This window comes from Semicossyphus pulcher, unplaced genomic scaffold, assembly GCF_022749685.1.
Source record: "Semicossyphus pulcher isolate SPU_LCO1_2020_fin unplaced genomic scaffold, fSemPul1.0.p SCAF_10, whole genome shotgun sequence".
Lineage (NCBI taxonomy): Eukaryota > Metazoa > Chordata > Actinopteri > Labriformes > Labridae > Semicossyphus > Semicossyphus pulcher.
Window position 1 is genome coordinate 30,501,791 of NW_027211604.1, and position 22,661 is coordinate 30,524,451.

The 22,661-nt window shown below is 41.4% G+C and overlaps 1 protein-coding gene across 1 annotated transcript in view; it reads right to left on the reverse strand.

Moving 5' to 3' along the window:
- Positions 1 to 16,706, reverse strand: part of ntm (neurotrimin) — a 148,427-nt gene extending 131,721 nt beyond the window's left edge. The window contains exon 1 of the mRNA XM_069668185.1: positions 16,221 to 16,706. Coding sequence (XP_069524286.1) covers positions 16,221 to 16,504 — 284 coding nt within the window. The 5' untranslated portion in view covers positions 16,505 to 16,706. The remainder of the gene's footprint in view (positions 1 to 16,220) is intronic.
- Positions 16,707 to 22,661: the final 5,955 nt, after the last annotated feature.

Consider the following 22,661-nt stretch of genomic DNA (forward strand, 5'->3'; position numbering starts at 1 on the left):
CACACAAACAGTCAGACAGTTCTGATCAGCCGTGAAGGGTGTGCTGGAGCTGTAGCCCGGAGCCCTGCCTGTTCCAACTTCACTCTGCCCGTCTCTCCACTTTGAAGTGTAAAGTCAGTAAAAAGTTATTTTAGCCCGAGGAGGAGGAGTTGGTCGGGCACAATTACTGCTGAAAAATAAATAAAGCTGTTTGTTTCCCTCCTAAATACCAGCTGGCATGTGAGTGAGAGCAGAGGTAAGATACTCGCATCAATCGGACGGGCTCATTCGATCGCTTATACGCTTTGTACATTCACTTATGGGAGGGGATGCTGGGTCCTGCAGCTATAGTGTATGTTTACTACTGATGCTGCAGTTTATCATCTAATGACATGTTTTATGGAACCTTCACAGATGCAAGGACACAGTTTATCTGCCAGACATTTCATTTTCTGAACCGGCATTACTTTTGGCATCAAACACTGACTTATGCAAGCTTGAATCCTGCAAGAAATTCAGAGAGGTGACTGGCTAAAATCAATCCCACAGGGGTGAAGGGGAGTCAACCTGTATCGCTCAAAACACAATTTTGAACACAAACCACATTTCAATTGTTCAAAATCACTGCTCATCATTATTGTCAGTTCCTCCTTTGAATTCTAGCAAGGCTGGGACTCAGTGCTGGTCTGTCATTTGGCCCCTCAGTCAACTTTGGTCCAGAGAAAACTAGAAATCCTTGGTGATTCACAGACTTTTAATCTAGTGCCAGGATAAAGGTTGACATGTGTGGGAACTTGAAATGTTTTGATAGCTACTGGATGGCAGGGGCGTTTTTAAGACTTGAAAACATCTGGGGCTTAGCCAAATACATCTAGGGCTCACCTCAGACATTGTAGGGGGTATGGGGGCAGCTGGGGGTTGTGTGACCTCCTTATTTACAGTTGGTCCTATAGGCCAAGGTAAATTCAAAACCCTGTTGCTCGCTTACAACCAGCAACAAAAACGGCTCCTGCCTACCTGAACGCGCTCATCCAGGTCTACACTCCGTCCCGCCCACTACGCTCTGCCAATGAAAGGCGCCTGGTACTCCCATCACAACAGGGCCCTAAGTCTCTAACTAGACTCTTCTCCTCAGTAGTCCCCAGGTGGTGGAACGTGCTACCAAACTCCAATCGGTCCGCAGAGTCTCTTTCACCCAGTCTCAGGACCCAGCTCTTTATGAACACCTCTGACCTTAATGATACTGATGCTTCTGATGATGATGACATTGAGGATGTTGTTGATGTTGATTAGGATTATCATGATGATGATGACTATATTGCCCTTATTGATGTTGCTGATGATTATTTAAAAAAAACACCACAAAAAAATGCCCTAGAGCCTGTCAGCTCCAGTGTCCAATCGCACTTGAAGCTGTTTGTTGGCTCTTACTGACTTAATTCCCTGTGGTCTTGATCGTTGCTTGCGTTCTTTTAACTCTCAGATGTACGTCGCTTTGGACAAAAGTGTCTGCTACATGAAATTGTAACATTGCAACACTGTAACATTGTAAATGACCAGGGCTTAGTTCAGGTCAACTTCAACTGCCAAATAGGATGACCCAGTGAATAGTTACGAATACTCTGCTTAATGATTTAGGAAAGGAGGCTCCGGCCGATTGTCGAACCTCAGATACAGGAGGAACAATGCGGATTCCGACCTGGCCGTGGAACAGTGGACCAGTGGACCAGTGGACCAGCTCTTTACCCTTGCAGGGCTGCTTAGGGGGGCATGGGAGTTTGCTCATCCAGTCTACATGTGCTTTGTGGACTTGGAGAAGGCTTATGATCGTGTCCCCCGGGGGGTCCTGTGCGGGGTACTGTGGGAGTATGGTGTACCGGAGCCGTTGATACGAGCCATCTGGTCGCTGTACAACCAAAGTGAGAGCTGTGTCCGCATCCTCGGCACAAAGTCAAACACGTTCCCAGTGCGTGTTGGCCTCCGCCAGGGCTGTCCCTTGTCACCGATGCTGTTTGTGATTTTCATGGATAGGATCTCAAGGCGCAGCCGGGGGGAGGAGGGTTTCCAGTTTGGGGACCTCAGGATTTCATCTCTGCTTTTTGCAGATGATGTTGTCCTCCAGTAGGCATCGGGGCGGTTTGCAGCTGAGTGTGACACTGTTGGGATGAGAGTTAGCACCTCCAAGTCTGAGGCCATGGTTCTCTGCCGGAAACCGGTGGATTGCCCCCTCCGGATGGGGAGTGAGTCTCTGCCTCAAGCGAAGGAGTTCAAGTATCTCTGGGTCTTGTTCACGAGTGAGGGTAAAATGGATTCTGAGATAGGCAGGCGGATCGGTGCAGCATCAGCAATAATGCAGGCGTTGTACCTGACTGTGGTGGTAGCAAAAAGATCTGTGGCCTTGTGCCAGACTGTAGGGCTAACACATGATGAGAATGCCACAAACAAGAAAACGGACAGAAACATTAGACTCAAACATATAGTGAACAGCCTGTCAATCACAAAGAGGAATCAAGATAATGTTAGCCATGATTAGTTGTGCTAGCTTGCTGCTATTAGGCTAATGCATTCATATGTCTTTTGGTAGAACCTCCTTCTGTATAATCGTTTTTAGGTATAACTTAAGCTTGTTGGCCTGTTTCTAAGTTCTTCTCTCTGTAAAAAAGCCAAGAAGGCTGGTTTGTTTTCGACTCTCCATATTGGGTACAGCATAAACACTCACGTTGTGCAACACTGAAAACAACCATTGTCATGACAATGGCGTCATGATTGTGCAGAGCTCTATTGCGCCCCCAGCTGAAACTACAACTTAAGTTCTGTTCCACTATAGTACATTAAAATCAACTCCGGACCAAAAACCTTCGGGGCTAGGCTCCAAACATTCGGGGCTTTACCGAAGTTTTATGAAAACTTTTCTGACTTTTTCCTTAGTGCCAGTATCACGTCATACCTATTTTATAATCTGATATATCTGATCAATGAGTTAGTGAGTAAGGGGTGCCAGTTTAGCTCAGCGGTCAAAGCGTGCGCCCCATATACAGAGGCAAAGTCCTCAACGCAGCGCCCCAGGGCTCGACTCCTCCACACTCTCTCATCCTACATTTCCAACTTTATCCACTGTCCTATCAATACAATAAAAAAGACAAAGGCCAAAAAAATAATCTTAAAAAAAGAAGTGAGCAAGATCAAGGATGTAACAACATATTAAATAACAGCTTTCTATCTTCAGTGCTACTGATGTGTTTCAGTCGATATTGAAAATGTATCTGGGTTTTATTTGTGAGTTAATGCCACATCTAAAATGCGGTATAATGGATTTCACCTGATTTCACCTTGTCCCTGATGTTTCATACAGTCAGTGTAATGCTGTGTGCTGTGGAGCAGAAACACAACCTGCAGACTGTGGAAAAAAGGGAAGCATCTAACCATTATTTTCATCATCAATTAATCTGCTGATGTTTTTTTTAAATGTTATTATTTATTGTTTGGCCCTTGGCAGTAACAATTCCCTGAGCTAAAAGTGAAGTCTTCAAATAGTCGGTTTTGTCCCTCCAACAGTTCTCAATCTATAAGATATTCCTTTTCTGCAGATCACCTAATCAAGTAATAATTTCTTTGTTGAAATCCAAACATGACCTTATTGTCCTTCATGCTAAAGGCACATGGTGCAATTAATGTGGATTCCGGTCCAGTGTTTTAGAGCTGCAGCTCAAACTCTGTCCTACCTTTTCCCAGAAGAACTTTTTGTGTGTTCATGGTTTTAAAGACAATCATGTTTCAGACCTTTGCAGATTTTATGACCTCTGTGGGAGCTCTGTTTATTGCACTGTGCCTGTGTCTGGTCCACCAAAGCAATGGTGTGGTATATCCATAACTAATCCCTATGTCGGTAGACAGTGTGTGTGTGTATGTGTGCACGGTGCCCTGCAGTATTGATATCTTGGCGCTAAAGGGGAGGTGGAGCTGAGAATCTTTTAAGCTCATAATCCTGAGCTCTCCACCTCTCCCACCCATCTCCTCCTCTCTTCTTCTCTTTTTTCTTATTTTCATACTCTCTATTTAATATTGAACTCAACTGGACACTAAAGGGGCAGGCTTTCTTACAGAATGGCTAAAATCACTCTTTCTATAAAGTTGTGTACGTATGTTTTGCTTCTTTGTAAGTTAGCATGACTTGCATGACTTGCATCCAAGTTCTGGTCAGTAAGTAACTCCAAAGCTTTGGCTCATTTTTAACAGTTTATTATTAGTATTAGTATTAGTATTATTATTATGGCATTTTTGCCTTTATTGATAGGACGGCTTAAGACAGACAGGAAATATGGGGAGAAGAAAGAGGGGGATGACATGCAGCAAGGGGCTGAGGGTGGGAGTTGAGCATATAGCCACTGCGTATAGCCTCTGTATATGAGGCGCCTGCTCTACCCACTCATTTTTCATCTTTAACTGCCTACAGAGCACGGATTGATTCATTTTTCATTTGCATGCGCCTCATTGGTCAATAATGTGTGTTCAGTCAGATGTCATTCAAATTCATGTTGTGAAGTATTTTTTTCAACTTGCATCAAATTCGCTAACTATGAAGATGAAATAAATCTTCTCGCCAACAAGAGAGGACTTCAATACGGCAAACGTTCAGGTAAGTTTTAAACATGTTATGTAGGGCTGTCACGGTAACTACATGAACACAATACTATGGTTATGTGACATGGGTGGACCCAGGGATCGCCATCATCGCTATTTTTTTTTCATAGACCCAGTGATGTTGCTAGGTACACATCCTGCCTTTCTGACGCATAAAAACGACACAACATTATGAACATAAACTCCTGTAACAAACTCCTGTTAAAAATCACAGTAATCAGCAAAAGAAACCTGGCTGTCAGAGCACTGCTGTTTCAAGAGTCTGCGCATCTAATCGCCGCAGACAAGCCCGTGTGCAGTCTCGCGGCATGCTTGTTTAGCCGCTACAACAACAACTAGCCCGTCACCATGGATTTCAGTTCAACAATTAAGGATACCAACTTAGTGAAATGGTAAATGGACTGTAGGCTACTTACATAGCCCTTTTCTAGTCTTGCAACTTAAAGCTGCTTTTACACTGTTACATGTCACATTCACCCATTCACACACATTCATACACGGATGACAGAGGCTGCTAAAGTGTCCAAGTGTCAGTTATCACTTTTCACACTTGGTTCAGTGTCTTGCCCAAGGACATCTTAGACATGAAGACTGTGGGAGCTGGGGATCAAACCGCCAACCTTCCAATAGAAAGACGACCGACTCTACCACTAAGCCACAGCCGCCCCTAAGTAGTAGTTGTTAATAAACTCATGTTTCCACCCCTCATGCTGTGTTACCTCATGTCCATGATGTTTTACCGTCTGGGTGACGCGCTGTGAGAAATAAACAAAACATAGTCCGGCAGCAGGCTGAAGCGACGGTTAACCGCCAAACCGCAAGGTAGCGTTAGTGTTTCAAAATTCAGCACGGTGACAGCCCTAATGTTATGTTTTCTATGTTATCTGATCACATCCTTGGTATGAAGTCGTGACTTGCTTGACTCAAATACCTTTTTTATTTACCCTCCGAAAACGATTGTTCATTTAGCCTTGTTAGAAATGAAGCTCAGGCTGGTTCAATTGACAATCGTGCTTGCATTTTTCAATGACTGCACCAACTTGTGGTTAAAGTTTACACAACTTGTTTTCTCTCTTCAAAAACTTTAATTTGTTCATAATATCAGACACGTGTGGGTTGATTGCCTGAACATTTGTCCATAATAGCCACTCTGCCCTGCAATTGCAACCTGGAGTTGCTTGAAATGACTAAATTGTCAGCTTCAGTTTGATTATTCGGGCAACACTCCGATCACATTATTATTAACTTTACTGAATTGGAACCAGAAAGCTTAAAATTGCTGGGGGTTAAGGCTAAAAAAATCCATTTGAACAATTCAACCTGGCCAGTACTCATTTCAAAATTCCTGGATCGTCGAAAAATGAATGTTCACACAAGGGCACTTGTTCAATCAGCCACACTTCATTACAGTGGCTTTGTAATTTCCTGGACAGCATTCAAGGCAGAATTAAATCACTTCAAAGCTCGACAAGTGAGAGAGAGAGAGAGAAGAATATGTTTTAGAGATGAGTGATGACGAACTGCCACAGTTCCACAGTTCAGCAAGTCCTCGCTCTCTAATCCACAGGAGATACGGGATTATTCTCATCAACAATACAGACAGCCTGTATATGTAGGCCAAGCTGTTTCCCAGAGCATCTGCACAAGTTAATGTCAGGAAGTACAACACACACAGGAGAATTTTTCTGTGTTTTTCTATTAAGATTTGTTGATGAAATGTGTGACTGCAGAACCGTACATGACCCAGCAGTTTTCAGCCTGCTGCTTTTAGCACTTCCATGCCAAATTACAGAAGTCTGATTGGCTAAATTAGGCTGAAATTAAAGACCTTTTCAGCTTGCTTAGGTTAGAATATTGCATCCTTAATGACGACCGCATTAAAGACCAGAGTTGTATCAAACATCATGGCCCTGTCTCGCCCTAACACTTAAGCAAATACACTAAATGTAACTTGATAAATGTTTTATTGCTTTCACATGACTGCTGTGCTACTTTCAAAGTCCTGTTCCAACCTTGTTAAAGTATAGAAGGAATTCAATATCAAACGTCACTTTGGGATTTGAATGACATGAAGTTTTATAAATGGTTCTTTCCAATTAGTCATCCTGTTATCATTTTCTGAACATGACTACATATAAAGACTGGTTGACTGATTCAAACAGACCTCCCACAGGCCGACATCATTGTTTGCATGATCTAAAATAAGAACCATAAAAGCTAAAGCTTTCATATGTTCTGGAGATCAAAGCTCCCAGCTACAGTCTTTTGAGTCATTGATGTACGTTCTCTGATGTCATCATTATTCGACAAACATGGTGACAATGTGGCGGCCGGGAGCGGCATGAATTAATAACCATTATAGCTATCTCTTAACTTGAGCTTTAGGTTGAACAGTCGTGAGGGATATGAATATTTGAATATACTCTCAAGAAAAAAAAAACATAACCAAGCAAATATAACAATGTACACAGAGCAGACTGAGAATTCTGCACATAAATACATTGTTTTTCAAAAACAAAAAAAGGTCAAAAAGTTTCTTCATGTTTCTACATTTCAAATAGTTTTGGATCAATATGTTTAGTGTCTTTATATAGCAAGATTTGATGAAACAAAATGTCAGATTTTTTTCAATACTCTGATCAATTATTCCTTTTTCAGAGTTGAAGTTTAAAACTCCTTGCTAATGACTCCAAACATAAATACTAGCTCATAGAGAAGCATTTAGCAGCTAAAGAACACTTTCTGAAAACTAGCATGCTCTAAATCAATATTTCTTTTGCTTTGTAACTGCTGGATGTTTTAATAAGCGACTGTTTTCCAACAGGTTCACCACATTAACTCAAAAGATACGAAAATATTATGTTCATGGCCATAAAGAAATACAGCTATTGCAAGCTTAAAGGGGGGTATTATGCTAATTTGAAGCTTATAATTCACTATGTGATGACTGTGGAGTACCTCATCATTGTTCTCACACTGTTGGGCTGTGCAGGCCCTCATACAGCCTCTACCTGAAGTGACTCAGCTCTGTCCCTTTTACGAAACCCCGCCCCTACAAGCCCACTTTCTTCTGAACTGGCCAGCTATCTGAAGCCTGCCGAGGGGCAGAACTCAGAGTCTGAGGCTCGCCTCCTACCTTATGTCCGTGTTACAGAGTTGTCGGCAAAGAGTAAACTTCACTTGTTCGATTTGAAATGAATGTCTGGAGCTCTCGTCCTTTGGAAAAGTAAACACTGATGTCTTTCCTTGAACTGTACCAGGGGCCGGAAGTTCTGCTGTGTTTCGGGAAGATGCCCAAATATGGAGTTCCTCCACTTTGTAACATCACAAGTGAAGCGTCTGGAGAAGTCTGTCTGAAAGCGTTCACAGCAGCCTGCAGACTGAGACTTTTTTAGCAGGGGATTACTCCTACATACTTTGACCTACAGATTTGAAACATCCAACATTGTAACATTATATTTATGTTCATATTAAAATGTGAAACAGCATAATACCCCCTCTTTAAGGTTCTACTTATTTAAATGTATTTGTCTTTGTCTGATGAGTACTTACTGACTCTTCTCATAAGTGTGAAAAGGATATGTAATTTGTTCTCTCTTATAATAGATATTAAATACAGCTTACCTTTCATCTAATAGATTTGTGTCATTATATTGGTAACAGAAGCAGGAAAAACGTCAAATCCATCCAAATATGTCACGGTGAAATCCATACGCTAACACAAACTGTCAGAGCAGTTCGTTCCAGGGAAATGAGGATAAACATGCAGCATGTATACATCATTAACTCTTTTTCTGTGAGTGTAATATCACACTCACAAGGAACAAATTTATGATTTATGGATTACCCATGTTTATGCTCACGTCCTTGACAACGTGAACTGAATTCAATAACTCTTAACCACTAAGGCAAAGTGATGAACACAAAAAGAAAATCTGTCAACAGCTGCTTCATTACATGAGAAGAATGCCTTTAGCTTTCTTACGAATACATTATAAAGGACTTTATAAAATCTTGTGAACTGATGCTATTGTACTGTGATCCTGTTCTCGCCATCAGACTCTTTGTTTTGACGTTAAAAACACGTTTCTAGGACTTGAAGACAATAAGTGAAAACGTGCTGCTGATGGACGGCAGCCCGGCTACACAGAGCAAGGTGAAAGAAAATGGAATTACAGAGGGAATCGTTAGCATCCCTCTGTGAAATCAAATTATCCGCTTTCCAATCTCTGCCCATGGCATATGAGGAATAAAATGACTGCTGCCGGGAACTCCTAACATGGAAAACTCTTCACGGCTGACAGCAGAGCGTTGGCTGCTGATGGTCTCATTCACAACACTGATGCAGCAGGTGAGCTGAAAGCAGATTGTGAGTTAATTCATACATATGTCAAGCACACATTTCTCCATGCAAACTAAATATCGCAGGTAAAAGCATCTCCCTGAAAACCCCTGAAACATTTAACCTGAATGCATTCATCAGGCAGCATGAAGACAAAGGAATAAATGTTAACATGATGCTGCTCTGAGACCAGCACGCTCTGTGCAGGTAGATAAGAGTCTCAGGAGGCTGTCAATCCACCTCGGCCACCGTGCTGACATTTATTAATCGCACTCTCAGGAGGCGGGATGTCTCTTTTTAAGTCCATTTGTGCTGCCAGAGCCTGGGGAAATTAATGTGCTTCTTATTTAGTCCAGTTATAGTCTGTTCTATGTAAAGCAGCGCTGCCAATGTGCTAACGTTCCTTCACAGAGTTTAACAAAGAGCACAATTCAACCTTCTCTGCTCAGAATGAATATAAATACAGCTCCATCTCGCTTTAAAGAAAACTTTCATTATACTCTGGGCTTTAACTGCTGTCCTTAAAAGCTATGGAGTGACTTAACAGTCTATTGCACGACAGGAGCAAAATAAAGTCCATTGAATCAAAGACGGCAGACGAACAGAAAGCCAGGAAAGGAGACAAAGAAAATATAGCCTTCCAAAAAAGAGACGACGCAGAGGGCAGTTTAGGCCTCTTTCATGTTTCCATTGACTGTTAAGCTTTGAAAGATTTTATTCTAAAAGTGTTTTATGAAATGCAAATACCTATGTCCATTTCTATCATACCTACATGGCATACATTTGCTCTTTTCAAATGTAAGGATTTCATGCCTTTTCTCATCATGCATGATCAGTGTTGTAATTAATTGGAGTACTCAGATTACTTTTTAATTGTGACGAGTAACGCAACGCATTAGTTTTTCAATTCAAGTAATCCATTTTTTAGTTACTTTCTCATAAAAAGTAATCCATTACTGGAAATGCATTGCTGTATTTCTTTTTTTCCTTTTGTCGCCACAAAAAAGAAAATCCCTGAAGCACTGTTTCTGTTCCTCTCCTACTTCTTGGCAGCTGCGTACCTGCATAAGGTAAACATAGTTGTGTCAGTGCGCATGTGTACCTAGCTAGAGCCCTGCGCGAGACTGTTTTATTATTCCTGCTCTCGTTGGATTTCTGACAATTCCCGCCCGCACAATAGAGTTCCATTGATTTTGTGCCTTCTCCTGTCCCACAGGGAATAAACTTGGTTTCACTGTTTAGTTTACACAAGTTTACCGCTTCCTCCACACACGCCTGCTTCACCTCAGGGAGATCCCTGCTCGAGCCGCACACGGGCCAAAAACTACAGAGACCTAGACAAACCTCTCCATCATGCGAGCTCATTCTGATGCGCTCCCTCTCAAACACGCAGAAACAGACACACACTCACACATACACGGATCTTAGAGGTAAATATATTATAGACCTCAAACATAACTACCTTTGGCACCAACAATCGTGCCCACAGATATAAATTCACTGTCCAGCATTACACACGCACATGCACAGCCATGTGATCCAGCAGCAACAGTAACTAAATAAACATTTAAACATTTGACCGCCCGCTCTCACCCGCAGCAAAGTTTAAACCACCCGCTCCCACGAGATTTGCGCTGGGTTCCAATCCCAGTGCTGTCTCTATAGCTAGCTATTTCAACTAGCAAGATAGCAGAGAGGACAGCGTTTACTTTGAGGAAATATTGACATTATTTTGAATGTTTGGGTGAAAGGGACGAGAACAACATGACGGTGAAATGTAAGCTGTGTCTGGAGGATAAGTGCTCTTCAGCTGTGAAGAGCTCGGCTTCAAATGTGAAGAAGCATTTGCAGCTAAACACAGCCCCACGACACTGGTGGGACTAAAGGCCCGTGTTGTATTGTTGTCATGGAAACAGCTGTGCCTAATACTGTATGCCTCTGCCCAGTTCACTGTCAGACTGTTAGCATAATAAAGAGCTGTAAAGTTTATACTGCGTCTGTCATTCCTGTTATTAGGCCGTAAACGAGGCTATGCAATGACGGTAGAGTCAATACATTCAAAGGTAGACATACAGTAGGCTACACACCATCCTGACAATATAACAGACGTGTGTAACGAGTCGCAAAGAGAGTTTAATTTTTAGTAACGCAAAAGTACTCCGTTACTGTTGTTACTCAGTACGTAACACAGTAACGCAATGAGTTACGTTTAAAGGTAACATTACCCAACACTGTTTATAATAGAATATTAAGAGTCTTTGGATTTTTAGATAATTTAGTAATTAACCCCTTTTACACAGCTTGTTGAAGGCGGGAATGTCACACCTTTATTTCAAATAAAGGGTTCAAAGACGTTCAAAGAGGGGCAAAAGGACAGACAGGAAACTGGACCTTTTGTGATCACTACCCACCATCACCCAGTTAAATGGGATTTCATAACTACCAGCAAAGGATGAAATCAACTCCTTGCTGCCTGATGTTTATGCTATATATTATATTAGACGTTGCATGTTTATCCTGCTTCTGTCACGCAGGCATGCTGTGTAAAATCACACGGTGGGGTAGCACTATGCTGGAATAGTTTGATTCAGTGTAAAGAAGCAAAACCAGCATAATGAGGGGCCTTTATGGCGATAAAGCGTGATCTCTGTATAAAATGGCTAACGAACATTCAGTTCAGGATTTTATTTTCTTTGGTGATGTGGTGTTTGTGAAGAAAGCTCAGTTCAGACATTCAGTCGTGTTCCCTCATCACACTTCTCTCCCTCGTCATCTTCCGTCTGCAATCAAACTGCAATTTAGTAAAAAAAAAAAAAAATCATCTTCTGCACAAACTCTCTGCTTCTGGTTCTGCAGTAGTTAATGAAAAGGAATCCAGTCGCATTTTGTTTAAATGTTGTAAGAAAATATTATTAAAAACATGCTGCCTTGGATTCATCTTAGCAATAACTCACATATCTTTTCATAGTATCTGTAATAATGTCTATAGGTCTGAGGTCACATTGAGAGAAACTGATAATTAGAGTTATTTATACATCGTCTCTCACAAATCCAGCCACTGCACTGAAAACAACACAACGCAGCTCTGACTTAAAATTCTGAAATGTGAAGCCACCCTGAGTTTTGTCAAAAAGGGCGATGGGGAGCTTGTTAGCAAAGAACACAGGAGGGAAGCGAGTCCCATGTCTATAACATCATTATTACTGGATGAAGGCAATCCAAATTTCCCAGGGACTTTAAAGGTAACACGAACTCGCTAAGCTAGCTGATGGTGGGGGGCCTACCTGCATCTGTCACACACCTGCAGCTCCTTTACAGCCACTGTATGCTCACTGTGCTTGGGAAAGATGTATCAAAGGTGTTTGTAACTCATCATTATAAAGACAATACAGAAGAAAATGTGACTTATTCTGGAATTTAACTCATTTGCATAATTCACATAACCTGTTGTCCTCGTTGATTATTTTGTATTTGCCAACTTAAAGGGACAGAGAATAGACTCCTGTGCATCTAAAGAGCTCTGAGTCCTTGTTTAGTTTGCAAGAACCTTTTTTTCTAGTCTTCATGCTGCATGACACATGACTTTTTGGGGATACATTGTTATACAGCTTCTTCAAAAACAGCATGAAGCTCTGTAGCTCCACAGTTGTAAAGCGTAAACAGATGTAATATTCCCCCCAGTCAAAAGCCATGCAAAAAAGAGGAAGTGTTATTACTGACGCCAGAATCAGACACATGCCTCAAATAAAGACACAGTTCAGGGACTTCAATCATCTGCTTACTCAACAGATGCAGCAGTAATCCGTTGTCTCGATCCTTTCCGTCTTTAAAAATAAAAAGCCGGACTTCAGGGGCTGCAGAAAATTGAATTTATTTTGAAGCAGCCGCCACAGACAGCTGGACCCTATTACAAGTTGAGCATCCAGCACGCGCTTTAGATTCGAATGCCTTTTCAACCCATGTCTCTGTACGAGTGGGCACTCAGCAACAAGATGAAAGCAAAGCATGACCGCAGAATGTGTGAATCAATTTCAGACAGAAACAGCCATCACTGATCAGCCTGCAAGATGATGCACATCATGGCAAGTTCAGACTCGCTCCTTCCAATTGACCTGCACATGGCTGAACAGGGGAGTAATAACTCAATTCAATTCAAAAAAATCGTTATTTATCCCAGAGGTGCCATTACTGAGGCAGACTGAGTAAAAATAACACACAAACAGAACATACAAAGACAGTACATGATGGACAATCCATGCAGAAAGCACAAAGCAGTCCATAAAAGTGACAATAACAAGAATAATGGCCCTGCATGCCATTTGGACTGGGTTAGAAGCAAAATGTTTTTTCCATCTACAATGCAGGCTCTGTTTTTCGTTCTGGCTTATGTTCAGTAATGGTGTGTTGTGTGGTAGTGCTGTCTCTGACTGCTACTCTACCACTTATAAACATGGCAGAGAGCTGTCCGTGGTCCTGAAGAGGGTCAGCAGTGAGGGCTGAAAGTCAGGAGTGCAGTGCTCGAGTGGAACTATCAAGAGCTTAAATGAGTGACACTATCATTTATATTGTACTTAAACTTAAACTAAAAAAATTTCACAAAAAATGTCTGCATGTTGCTTCCTTTGTAGGTGTTTTACAGACACACAAATTCATCTGTAAAGACAACAGATTGTTGTTTTTCTGAAATCCTAGAAAGTATTTTACAATGTTTAAACTGACAACCAGTGCAATACATTAGAGCTACCATTGAAAGTCAACTTTTTGGAAAAATCAGTAAAGAAGTCCTAGAGTCTACTTGCATTTTGTCAGACAGACATCTGTCTTTTAATATTTTGCTTTTACCTGTGACACCGAGTGATGCAGAAGGACCAGCTTGACATTATGTAAACTTCATAGTCTCAAAATTACCCTTCAGTGTGTATCATTAAAACATTTTTTTCTGGGTAACAAATTATCAACCTCTTCCAAACTAACAGAACCATAACAAAAAACCTGTACTTTCACAAGAAAAAGCACGCTGTCTTCAACACTCTTAGAAGGGATATCTGGAGCAGAGCTGTAGCTAACCTTAGCTCTCTAGCTGTATAAAAATACTTTATCCAGTTAAATGATGAAGTTGAAAACGACTGTGACATGACTTAAAACAATAAGAAAATACTGGGCTTGAAATGTTTTCATTTCCAGCTGACATATAGAGGTTATGGAAACTCTCAAAGCTTCTTATTGAACAGCCAGCAGTGAATTGGTCCCATCAACCACATATGTCCATCACCAACATCATCATTTTAAGCAAGGTGTACGAGATGGATTGTTAAAGGTTCTTTATATTTCACGTGTTAAACATTACTATAGCAGCAAACAACTAATTTATGTATAAGATATGGGGAAAACTCAGGAAGCTCAGGATGCTCAGGAAGCAATAGCCACTATTTCTGTGTTTTGCTCTAGCTTCTGTGTTCCTTGTTTTGGTAGCAGGAGCAGTCGGCTGTGCATGTCAGTGCAGGCGATGCTCTCTCTGTGCCTATGAAGAGACAATCACAGTGACCTCCTACACAGTCCTGTAAAGTGAGGTGGCAGATTGCAGTGTGAAGCATTCTGCAAAAAAGCATTCACAATTGAAACTAACAAACTTAAGCAACCAAAAGCCTTTTTTAATACATGTTTTAGGTAGCTATTGTTAGCAGGATCGCTAACAGGCTAATAATTACATTACATGGATTTAGGTCACTCTGTAGGTGGTAGAAATAGCTCCTAGTGAGGAGTAGCAAGCACAGACTGTGTTTGTGCTCAATTCAGCCTCTGAGCGCTGCTCGCACCCTTTAGACACTCTTTTTTCACATTCCTCTCTTTGTGTGTTCATTGAAGTAAAGTAGGCCTTCCTTTTCCCTCCAGTCAGCAGTCAACATGGGCAAACAGAGACTAATTACATTATAACATCCGGCAGTGGAGGTCGGCACCTCCGCGGCTTGTTGCTGCAGACAGGTTGAAAAGCGAGGGTGAAAAAAAATCCACTTTTTAATCTCTAAAGTTTGACTCTGACCTTTCCTCCCGCCAGTAAACAGCTCCAGGTCACTTCTTCAAGAAACGGCTCTGACTCTCCCCCAGGAATATGCATGCTGCTTTACTGCAGCCCGTGTCTATGTTATACTCACTGTAACAAAATGCTTTACACCATGGTAATTGTTTTAAATTTTCGACTCACTCGATAAGCCTTCTGGCAAATGTTGGCATATTTACATTAATGTTCATAATACGCACTGTTCCTGAGAGTGAACTAAAAAATAAAGACTTGTATCGAATCTGAAATTTGCCATATAAATACTAATAGTGAAAAATGAGTGTGCAGGTAAATGTATTAGGAAAAAAAAAGGTGAAGGTTCTAGTTGGACAAAGCGACCTTAGCCTTTGCATCAGTGGGATATTTTTGGAGTTGACAGGACAGGTTTAAGTCTGACCTCCTCAAATGCACTGATCAAAAGTGCACATGGCAGGATATATGTCAACATGACAGCGTCAAAAAGTCTCTCTGCATTCATTTTAAACTACCTCAAACAGGTACATCAGTGTAAATCACCGACAGTACAACAACACTTTAGTGCTAACAATGCTCCCGTGCCCTCCGCCTCCTCCACAGCCCATGCTGTCAACAAGCAAATCCCTTCCTTTAGCCATTGTGATTATTGAGCATGTCGCACTGGACATTTCCGACGGCACTTGAATGCAACACAAATCCTTCTGTTTGCAGTAAGCCTGTGAGGGCGCAGAGCAGGGGAAAGGTCACCGCAGACAATCTCCTGTCTTCAGGAATAGCGGGTCAATCCATGTCTGCGCCCGCATTATAAACCGTGGTATCTGTTGCAGATGTTGTGTTTTGTTTTTTCACCTCTAACACCCTGTCTCAGCCCTCAGCAGAGACCCGGGAAGAGCAGCAACACTCTTCTAAACACACTTTTTAGCCCTCTCCACCTTTCGTTCTGCTCCGTCACACAACAATTAAAACTGCTAAGTCTGTGGTTAACAGCTGCTACAGATTAGTAGAGTATCGCTTCTGGATTGAGTGTTTTCCAGATACTAATCCTCTGAAATCCCCCCTTTTTTTTCAAAGGCAGGAACATGATAAAACCAGACAGCACTTCAGTCATGTTTCTGTTTCTTCCCACACTAAATACTTAAAACCTGAACGCAGCAACAACACGGGGAAGAGAGACCAGGAGCAGCAGCAGCACGAGGAGGAAAAGAAAAAGAAAAAAAAACTCACCTGAGGAAGACGGTCTCTCCTTGTCGGACGGTGATATTGTCCATCACTTTGTTGTCGGATTGTGAATCCCCTTGGCTGCGGACCGGCAACCCTGCAGGCACAAGAAGCAACATCCTCAGAGAGAGAAGAACTGTGCATTTGGAAAAAGCCACCAAGTGTCCCCGAACAGACATCGTCTTCAGCCGTAAAAAAAAAAAGGTGTAGAAAAGAATCCCACAGCGAGACAATGACTCGTGTTTGGTCCCGTTAACCGTCCCGTGGAGATTATTTACCCCCCAGTTCATTAGTCTTAATCCAAATCTTCTCGCCAGGTAGCCGCGCGGTGCGCAGGGGAGGGGAGACACTCGACCCTATCTGCCTGCACTGTAAAGCATCCACTGTTTATGTTCTGTTTTAAAGGAAAAGAAAAATATCATCCCTCCTGTCTGTGGGTCCGGCGGCGGCTGCTGGTGTGCCTAGTGCTCTCCCAAGTTAAGTACTAACATTAGAAGTCTTAAACAAGAAGCGAAATAGTCCTTCAGATAGGAGTTTAACGCGCTAATCAGCAGCCGGAATATGTTTAAATACTACACAAACAACACAGAGAGACTTAAGAGAGAGAGATGCGAAGTTTGCGATTTGCATCGCTTGTCAGTGAGTTGTTTCTCTGTCGGTGCTCTGTTATGAGCGTCTTCCGTGTGGATACGTCAGAGGTGGACAGCTGAGGAAGTGGTGAGAGCAATGGATTCACATTTATATTAAATACCCCCATGGAAAAGAGGAAAACTTAATATTAATAATGTAGATAGTGGAAGTGAGCTATAGTGGCTCTGGTGCCTACAATGAAAAAGGATCTGTTATGCACAATACTAATTGCTACCTGTATCTCTTTAACCACTTATATCCCCATAAAATGCATTACAAATATTCTTGCACATTATGTATTTGTCATAAAAATGTAAATGAACCAGTTATTAAACCTACAGAGAATTGGCTAGAAGCATCTGCAAGTTGCATGTTTGCACCATCCTCAGCCTTTAAATAAGACTGTACTAATGGAAGAAGATCCTCAATGAGATGTTGTGATGTAAACAAAAACATTACATCCTCAATCAAAATACTAAACAGCGACACATTGTAGTATTAAATGATTCTTATTGAGGATAAAAAAATGAATCTATCAATCATCTGCTTTGATCACCTGGTTTTATTATTGGAAACTTTTGCCTTTAAGAATTAGTGATGTGAGAGTCATGAGTCAATCGTTCCAAACAAACAACTCTTTTTACTGACTCTGAAGACACGAGTCCTCATCTCCACTAACTCGTTCACTGACTCAACCTTTCTACCCGCTACTAGCCACTGCAAACTGCAAATTTGATGCAAGAACACTGTATCAGCCTCGCCCTGTGAGAAGAACACTCACTGAATAACTCACTCGCTTACTCACTCAGTACCCTCTCCCAACACGCCACCAATGGCCCCACTGCACAAATCACTCGTCTGTTGAGCAGACTGACAGACTTTAACAACAAAACTGTTCTCAATTAAAACATTTTATCACCACTTTATGCACAAGAGTTTTTTTTTTCTTTCCTCAGAGTTGGTTTAAGTTGTTAATGCTGCAGTGGGTTCTGGTGGAGCGGGTAGAACTCGTCTCATTGGTCAAGCAGTTGTGACTTGCGATAATTTGATACTCAGCCGTCAACTCAAGTTGGCCGCTCTGAAACCAGTTGAGTGCTTCAAGCCCCCGGGAACTATGCCGAGCTTTGTACAATATTACATAGTAGTCAAACTGTGTACCTTACAACTTCCTGGTCCAACAGGGCACAAAAAGCATTTTTTCCACACACAATCACAGGAAAACAAGCGTCCCCGCAAATGACTCACTTTACTATGAGAGCAAAAAACAACCAGAAGGTCTAGAAGAGCTGCACGATTAAGTTTAATCTCCATTAATGTTAGCGGAGTGCTAAAACAGAAGCTAGCCCGGTCGGGCGATGGAAGTCTCTAGTGCGCATGCTCTATGGGCGCTTGGGCTGGTGGGGGATTCAAGCTCTGGGTGACTGACTCAAGTGATTCAAAAACCCGACTCTTTAGTGAGTGACTCGTACAGACTCGAGTTAATAAAAAGAGTCGAACCTCCCATCTCTTTTAAGAGCTACTGAGACTCAGCATATGAATTTCAGCACATTTTTTCACGAGTGTGTGCATGTATAATATATGTTAAACATATGCATTATGATGTTATTGACAACTGTATTGTTATTGTATCTATTGTGTTATTGGTATTGTGTTGTTATACATTGTGAATAATGCACGAATGAACTCCAATAAACACTAATTTGCATCATAGAAACCAGCACAGTCATGGGCGTCTGCGCTCACCATACCTGGCATTTTGCTTGTTCGTCAAACAACATGTAGACCACTTTATGTCAACACTGTATGAATGAATGCTTGAATAAAAAAACAATTATGTGTTCATGAACTACTTCTGAATCAGTGGTAGTAAGATACATGCAGCATTTATAGTAAGAGAGCTGAACTGAAGTCGGAGATGCTGACATTAAATATCATGGTTGTTTATTTAACAAAAACAAGTTTCCGTTACAAAGAAAAAGGTGTTTGCAGGATTAAGTCTTAAGTGGCTGAAATTGGCTTCCTCCTTCACACACACACACACACACACAATGCTTTTTCTATTTTTACTAAATTCCTTTCAGTCTGAAGCCTGGTGACGCTGAGTATGCAGCTTTTAACACTGTTTTTACTACTCCTTCTTTATATCTGTTGGGTGCATCAGATTTGATTTTTATTATGTCATTTTAAAGCTATACTGAGTGGGATTTTTCCTTGCATTTTGTCAACAACACATTCAAACTGGGCCCCTCCTCCTGGGCTCTTCGTCACCAGAAGCTCACTCTCACTCTCTCGTGCGAGAACACGCCCACCCCGCCGAGCTAACACCTACAGCATCACAGTTAACTTTGCACTAGCATGCTAAGGGCCGGTATCTTTGCAGTTAGCTTGTCCTACCCGGTTTGAGGCACCTACCTGTCCAACAGAAAGAAGGCCAACTCTGCATCACTCTATCGCCATGTTCGCCGGTCTGAATGGGGTCCAGTTTCTAATTTGAACCACTCCCTGTGATTGGCTCAGGGAACCACAAAAGTGCCCCTCCTTAAAACGTCCCATGCAAAGCAAAACAACAGAAAAGATGCAGAGGGAAGGGTCTCACAAGGGTCTGCACACACACTCACCAACACACATGTACAGAGGCCCATAAGTAATGATTTATATTATTTTATTTGAAGGGTTAAAATCAACGTGACTCGATCATAGCAGTGTTGCCAACTTGGCGACCTTCTCGCTGAATCTTGAGACTTTCCAAAACGTCTTGGTGATTTTTTTCAAAAGCGCCTAGGGACAAATCCAGCAACTTTTTTCTGGTGTTATTGGAGACTTTTCCGGTGTTTTGGAGACTCTGATGTGAAAGCACGTATCGTTCTGCAGTTACTGTCCTCAACGAGCAGCAGGTGCTGCCGTGAGCCCCTTCCCAGTCCCAAAGCACTCACAGCAGCCTCGCACAGCAGTCCCAGCTGCAGTCAGAGCGGAGAGGAGACCCACACCACTCCGCGTCGACACTGCAAATGAATCGCGCGTGCGCAAAGCTGCCGCTGATCCCGTCCTGGCTTACAGAGCGGGATGTAAATATAAATTATTTTTTTAAATTTGATATTCTAACATTTAACAATACAGGACAAAACTGATTTATGTAATGTGGGTCGAGACAAAGCATTAGTCATGAAGTTATTTTGAGAAGTGATGGCCTATTTCAATGGCAAAATAAAAAAACAAAAACAAACCAAGAATCAATTTAATTTATAGTTCTAAACATATTAAGGGTGTTCTTCACTCACTTTCTATTTCTCCCATGACGTTTTTACTTCTCTCCTATGGCATCCATTACAATTACATGCAAATGGACAATTATGCAAATTAGGCGATGACGTCATTTAGCGACTTCTAGGGACTTTTAGGGCAGCCAATAGCTACTTTCCTCACTGAGGAGTTGGCAACACTGGTTCATAGCAGTTTTCAGTTTTTCTAAATGTTGGTAAAGAAGTGATACAAATGGCCCACACATTTTGGTATGAAACTGTGAAACTCTGTGGTCTGTGTTCGTTCTACGGGAGCTACAAATGAATTACCAGGCAACCCCTCTGGTCTGCTCTTAGCTTTACACAACACAGCAACAACATTTTAGCTTTTTTTTCGAATGAGTTTGAGAGGTATTCATTGTGCTCTTTACCATCCTTCAACAGAGACAGATTGAAGCACTACAGTCTTGTTCTTGTTGTACTTATACGATATGTAGTGAGCCGACTTAATGCCCTGAATTATGTTTTCATATCCTCTCAAAAGTCTGTCTGACACCGCAATGGATGAGGCTGAAACACTAAAGCTAAAAGTGTCACACATGCCATAAGAATACATCGAATCAACATGTTGATATAATGTGAAACACATATATAATTGTCAGATATAGTGATGAAGCAATGATATTTTAAGCGTTCACACAGTCAGTGATTTTTTGTCACCTGTCCTTCCTGCATTCAGCTGGTAAAAGATATCCATTGTATGTTGAACTCACTTTTTACAACAGGGTTCTGGTGGCATCATCTCTTATATCTTCTCCTGGATGCGATAACAACTCAAACAACACATCTGAACAGCTCTAACCTGTGCATCAAAATGTTGTTGAGAAAGAAGAGGAACAGAAAGATGGTTGTTTTCATGACAGCACTTTGGATTTCCACAAGTGACGTGAGATAATGTGCGTAAGTATATGTTATCATAGTCGTGGTAACACTTCTTAAAGTAATCTAATGTAAAATTTGCAAAACGTGTTTATGACTACAGATAAAAACATAAATGTACAACTTTAGAGCACCTTTTGAATAAATTAATATTCCAATGTTATTCCATGTATTTATTGTAGACAGGTTACCTCATAATCTTTCCAAATGCTGCATTTTCTTTCTCTTTTTCATTAAAGAGTTACAGATTTCAACAAAGTTAGAGCACGCAGCTTTAGAAGTTTAAAGCCCGCCCTCCAGTGAAAATCCAGTATTTAACCTTGTAAACATCTCCATGTGGTGTTCTTCATGTGCTACAAGACATATCAGGGACAACATGAGCAGTCATCTCCATGGCTGGGCCTGTCTGCTTTTAAACTGCAGTGTACCAAGGACAGGCTGGACAACACGTTTTCAGATTGGCAGGTTTGTGACGTCACAAACCTAAGGAGCCAATCCTGTTAATGGACGGGGTGATGCTATGCATATCATTATATGTAACCTATGGCAACCACTTCAGCGATGCGCAAGCCAGCTGTAACTGTCTTTTTTGCAAATTCACTACTGACTCTAACGTTAACGTTACTACTACCAATTCCTACATTTCAAGCTAGCTAAGTTTCAACAAGTTGTCACTAAACGTTGGCAGACGTGCTTTGTTAATGCGACGAGGGGGTGGTTGGAAATTTGCATAGTGGGTGGGGACTATGCAGATTCAGGAATTTCTAATGAAAGAGAAGGAGGAGATGCTTTAAGATTTTTCCAAGGTAATTAAACATATCAGACACAATTTATTATTTCAAGCAGAGCATTTTATATGTCTTAAAACATGACTGGAGCTGCTCTTTAAAACGAAAAGCTTATTTTTTTCATAAAACAAGTTCATGGTAAGTGGACTGCACTTGCATAATGCATTTTGAGTCGCCTGACTAAAAATGTAACTCCCCAAAGAAACATGCAAACTGGAGGGACCAGGTATCCTACAGACAATCCTCAGAGTAGTGAACAACCTCTGAAAAACCCCCAAAACTGCCCCTACATGACATGAATCATATTGCCTAAGATGTGAGGTTTATACTTATAATGCCTGATGTAATAAAATGTGGGAGAGTGGAGAGGCTGCTTTCACTTACATTTGCTGAAATGATTTTAATTAGCATAATTACTGGAGCCTCATTGTAATCTCCTGACATACGACCACCCCGCTGAAAAAAGTTAGCATGAAGTTATTCAGTCCTGTGCTAAACTGCCAGTCCTGTCACTCATTTAATCCCATCATTCACCGGTACTTTTCAATGCCCAATATTTTTCCTAACAGCACTTTGACTTGCAATCAAAAACATATTACTGGTGAAAATAAAAATTTAACTTTTTTAAGCTATACCGTTTTTATCACTTTTGTCCATTTGACTGTCATTAAAATCTGAAATGCTCGACTTTAAGTCCAGGTTTGGTAATCTTCTGGTGGAATTATCCGCACGGTGGGAATGATAATAAGTTTTAATTAGTTTGACTCCCAAGGCTGCGAGGGAGTCATTTGCATTTGTGCCTGAAAGGCCTCAAGAAGCTCTGCCTGGCCAATAAATGTCAAAATCCATTA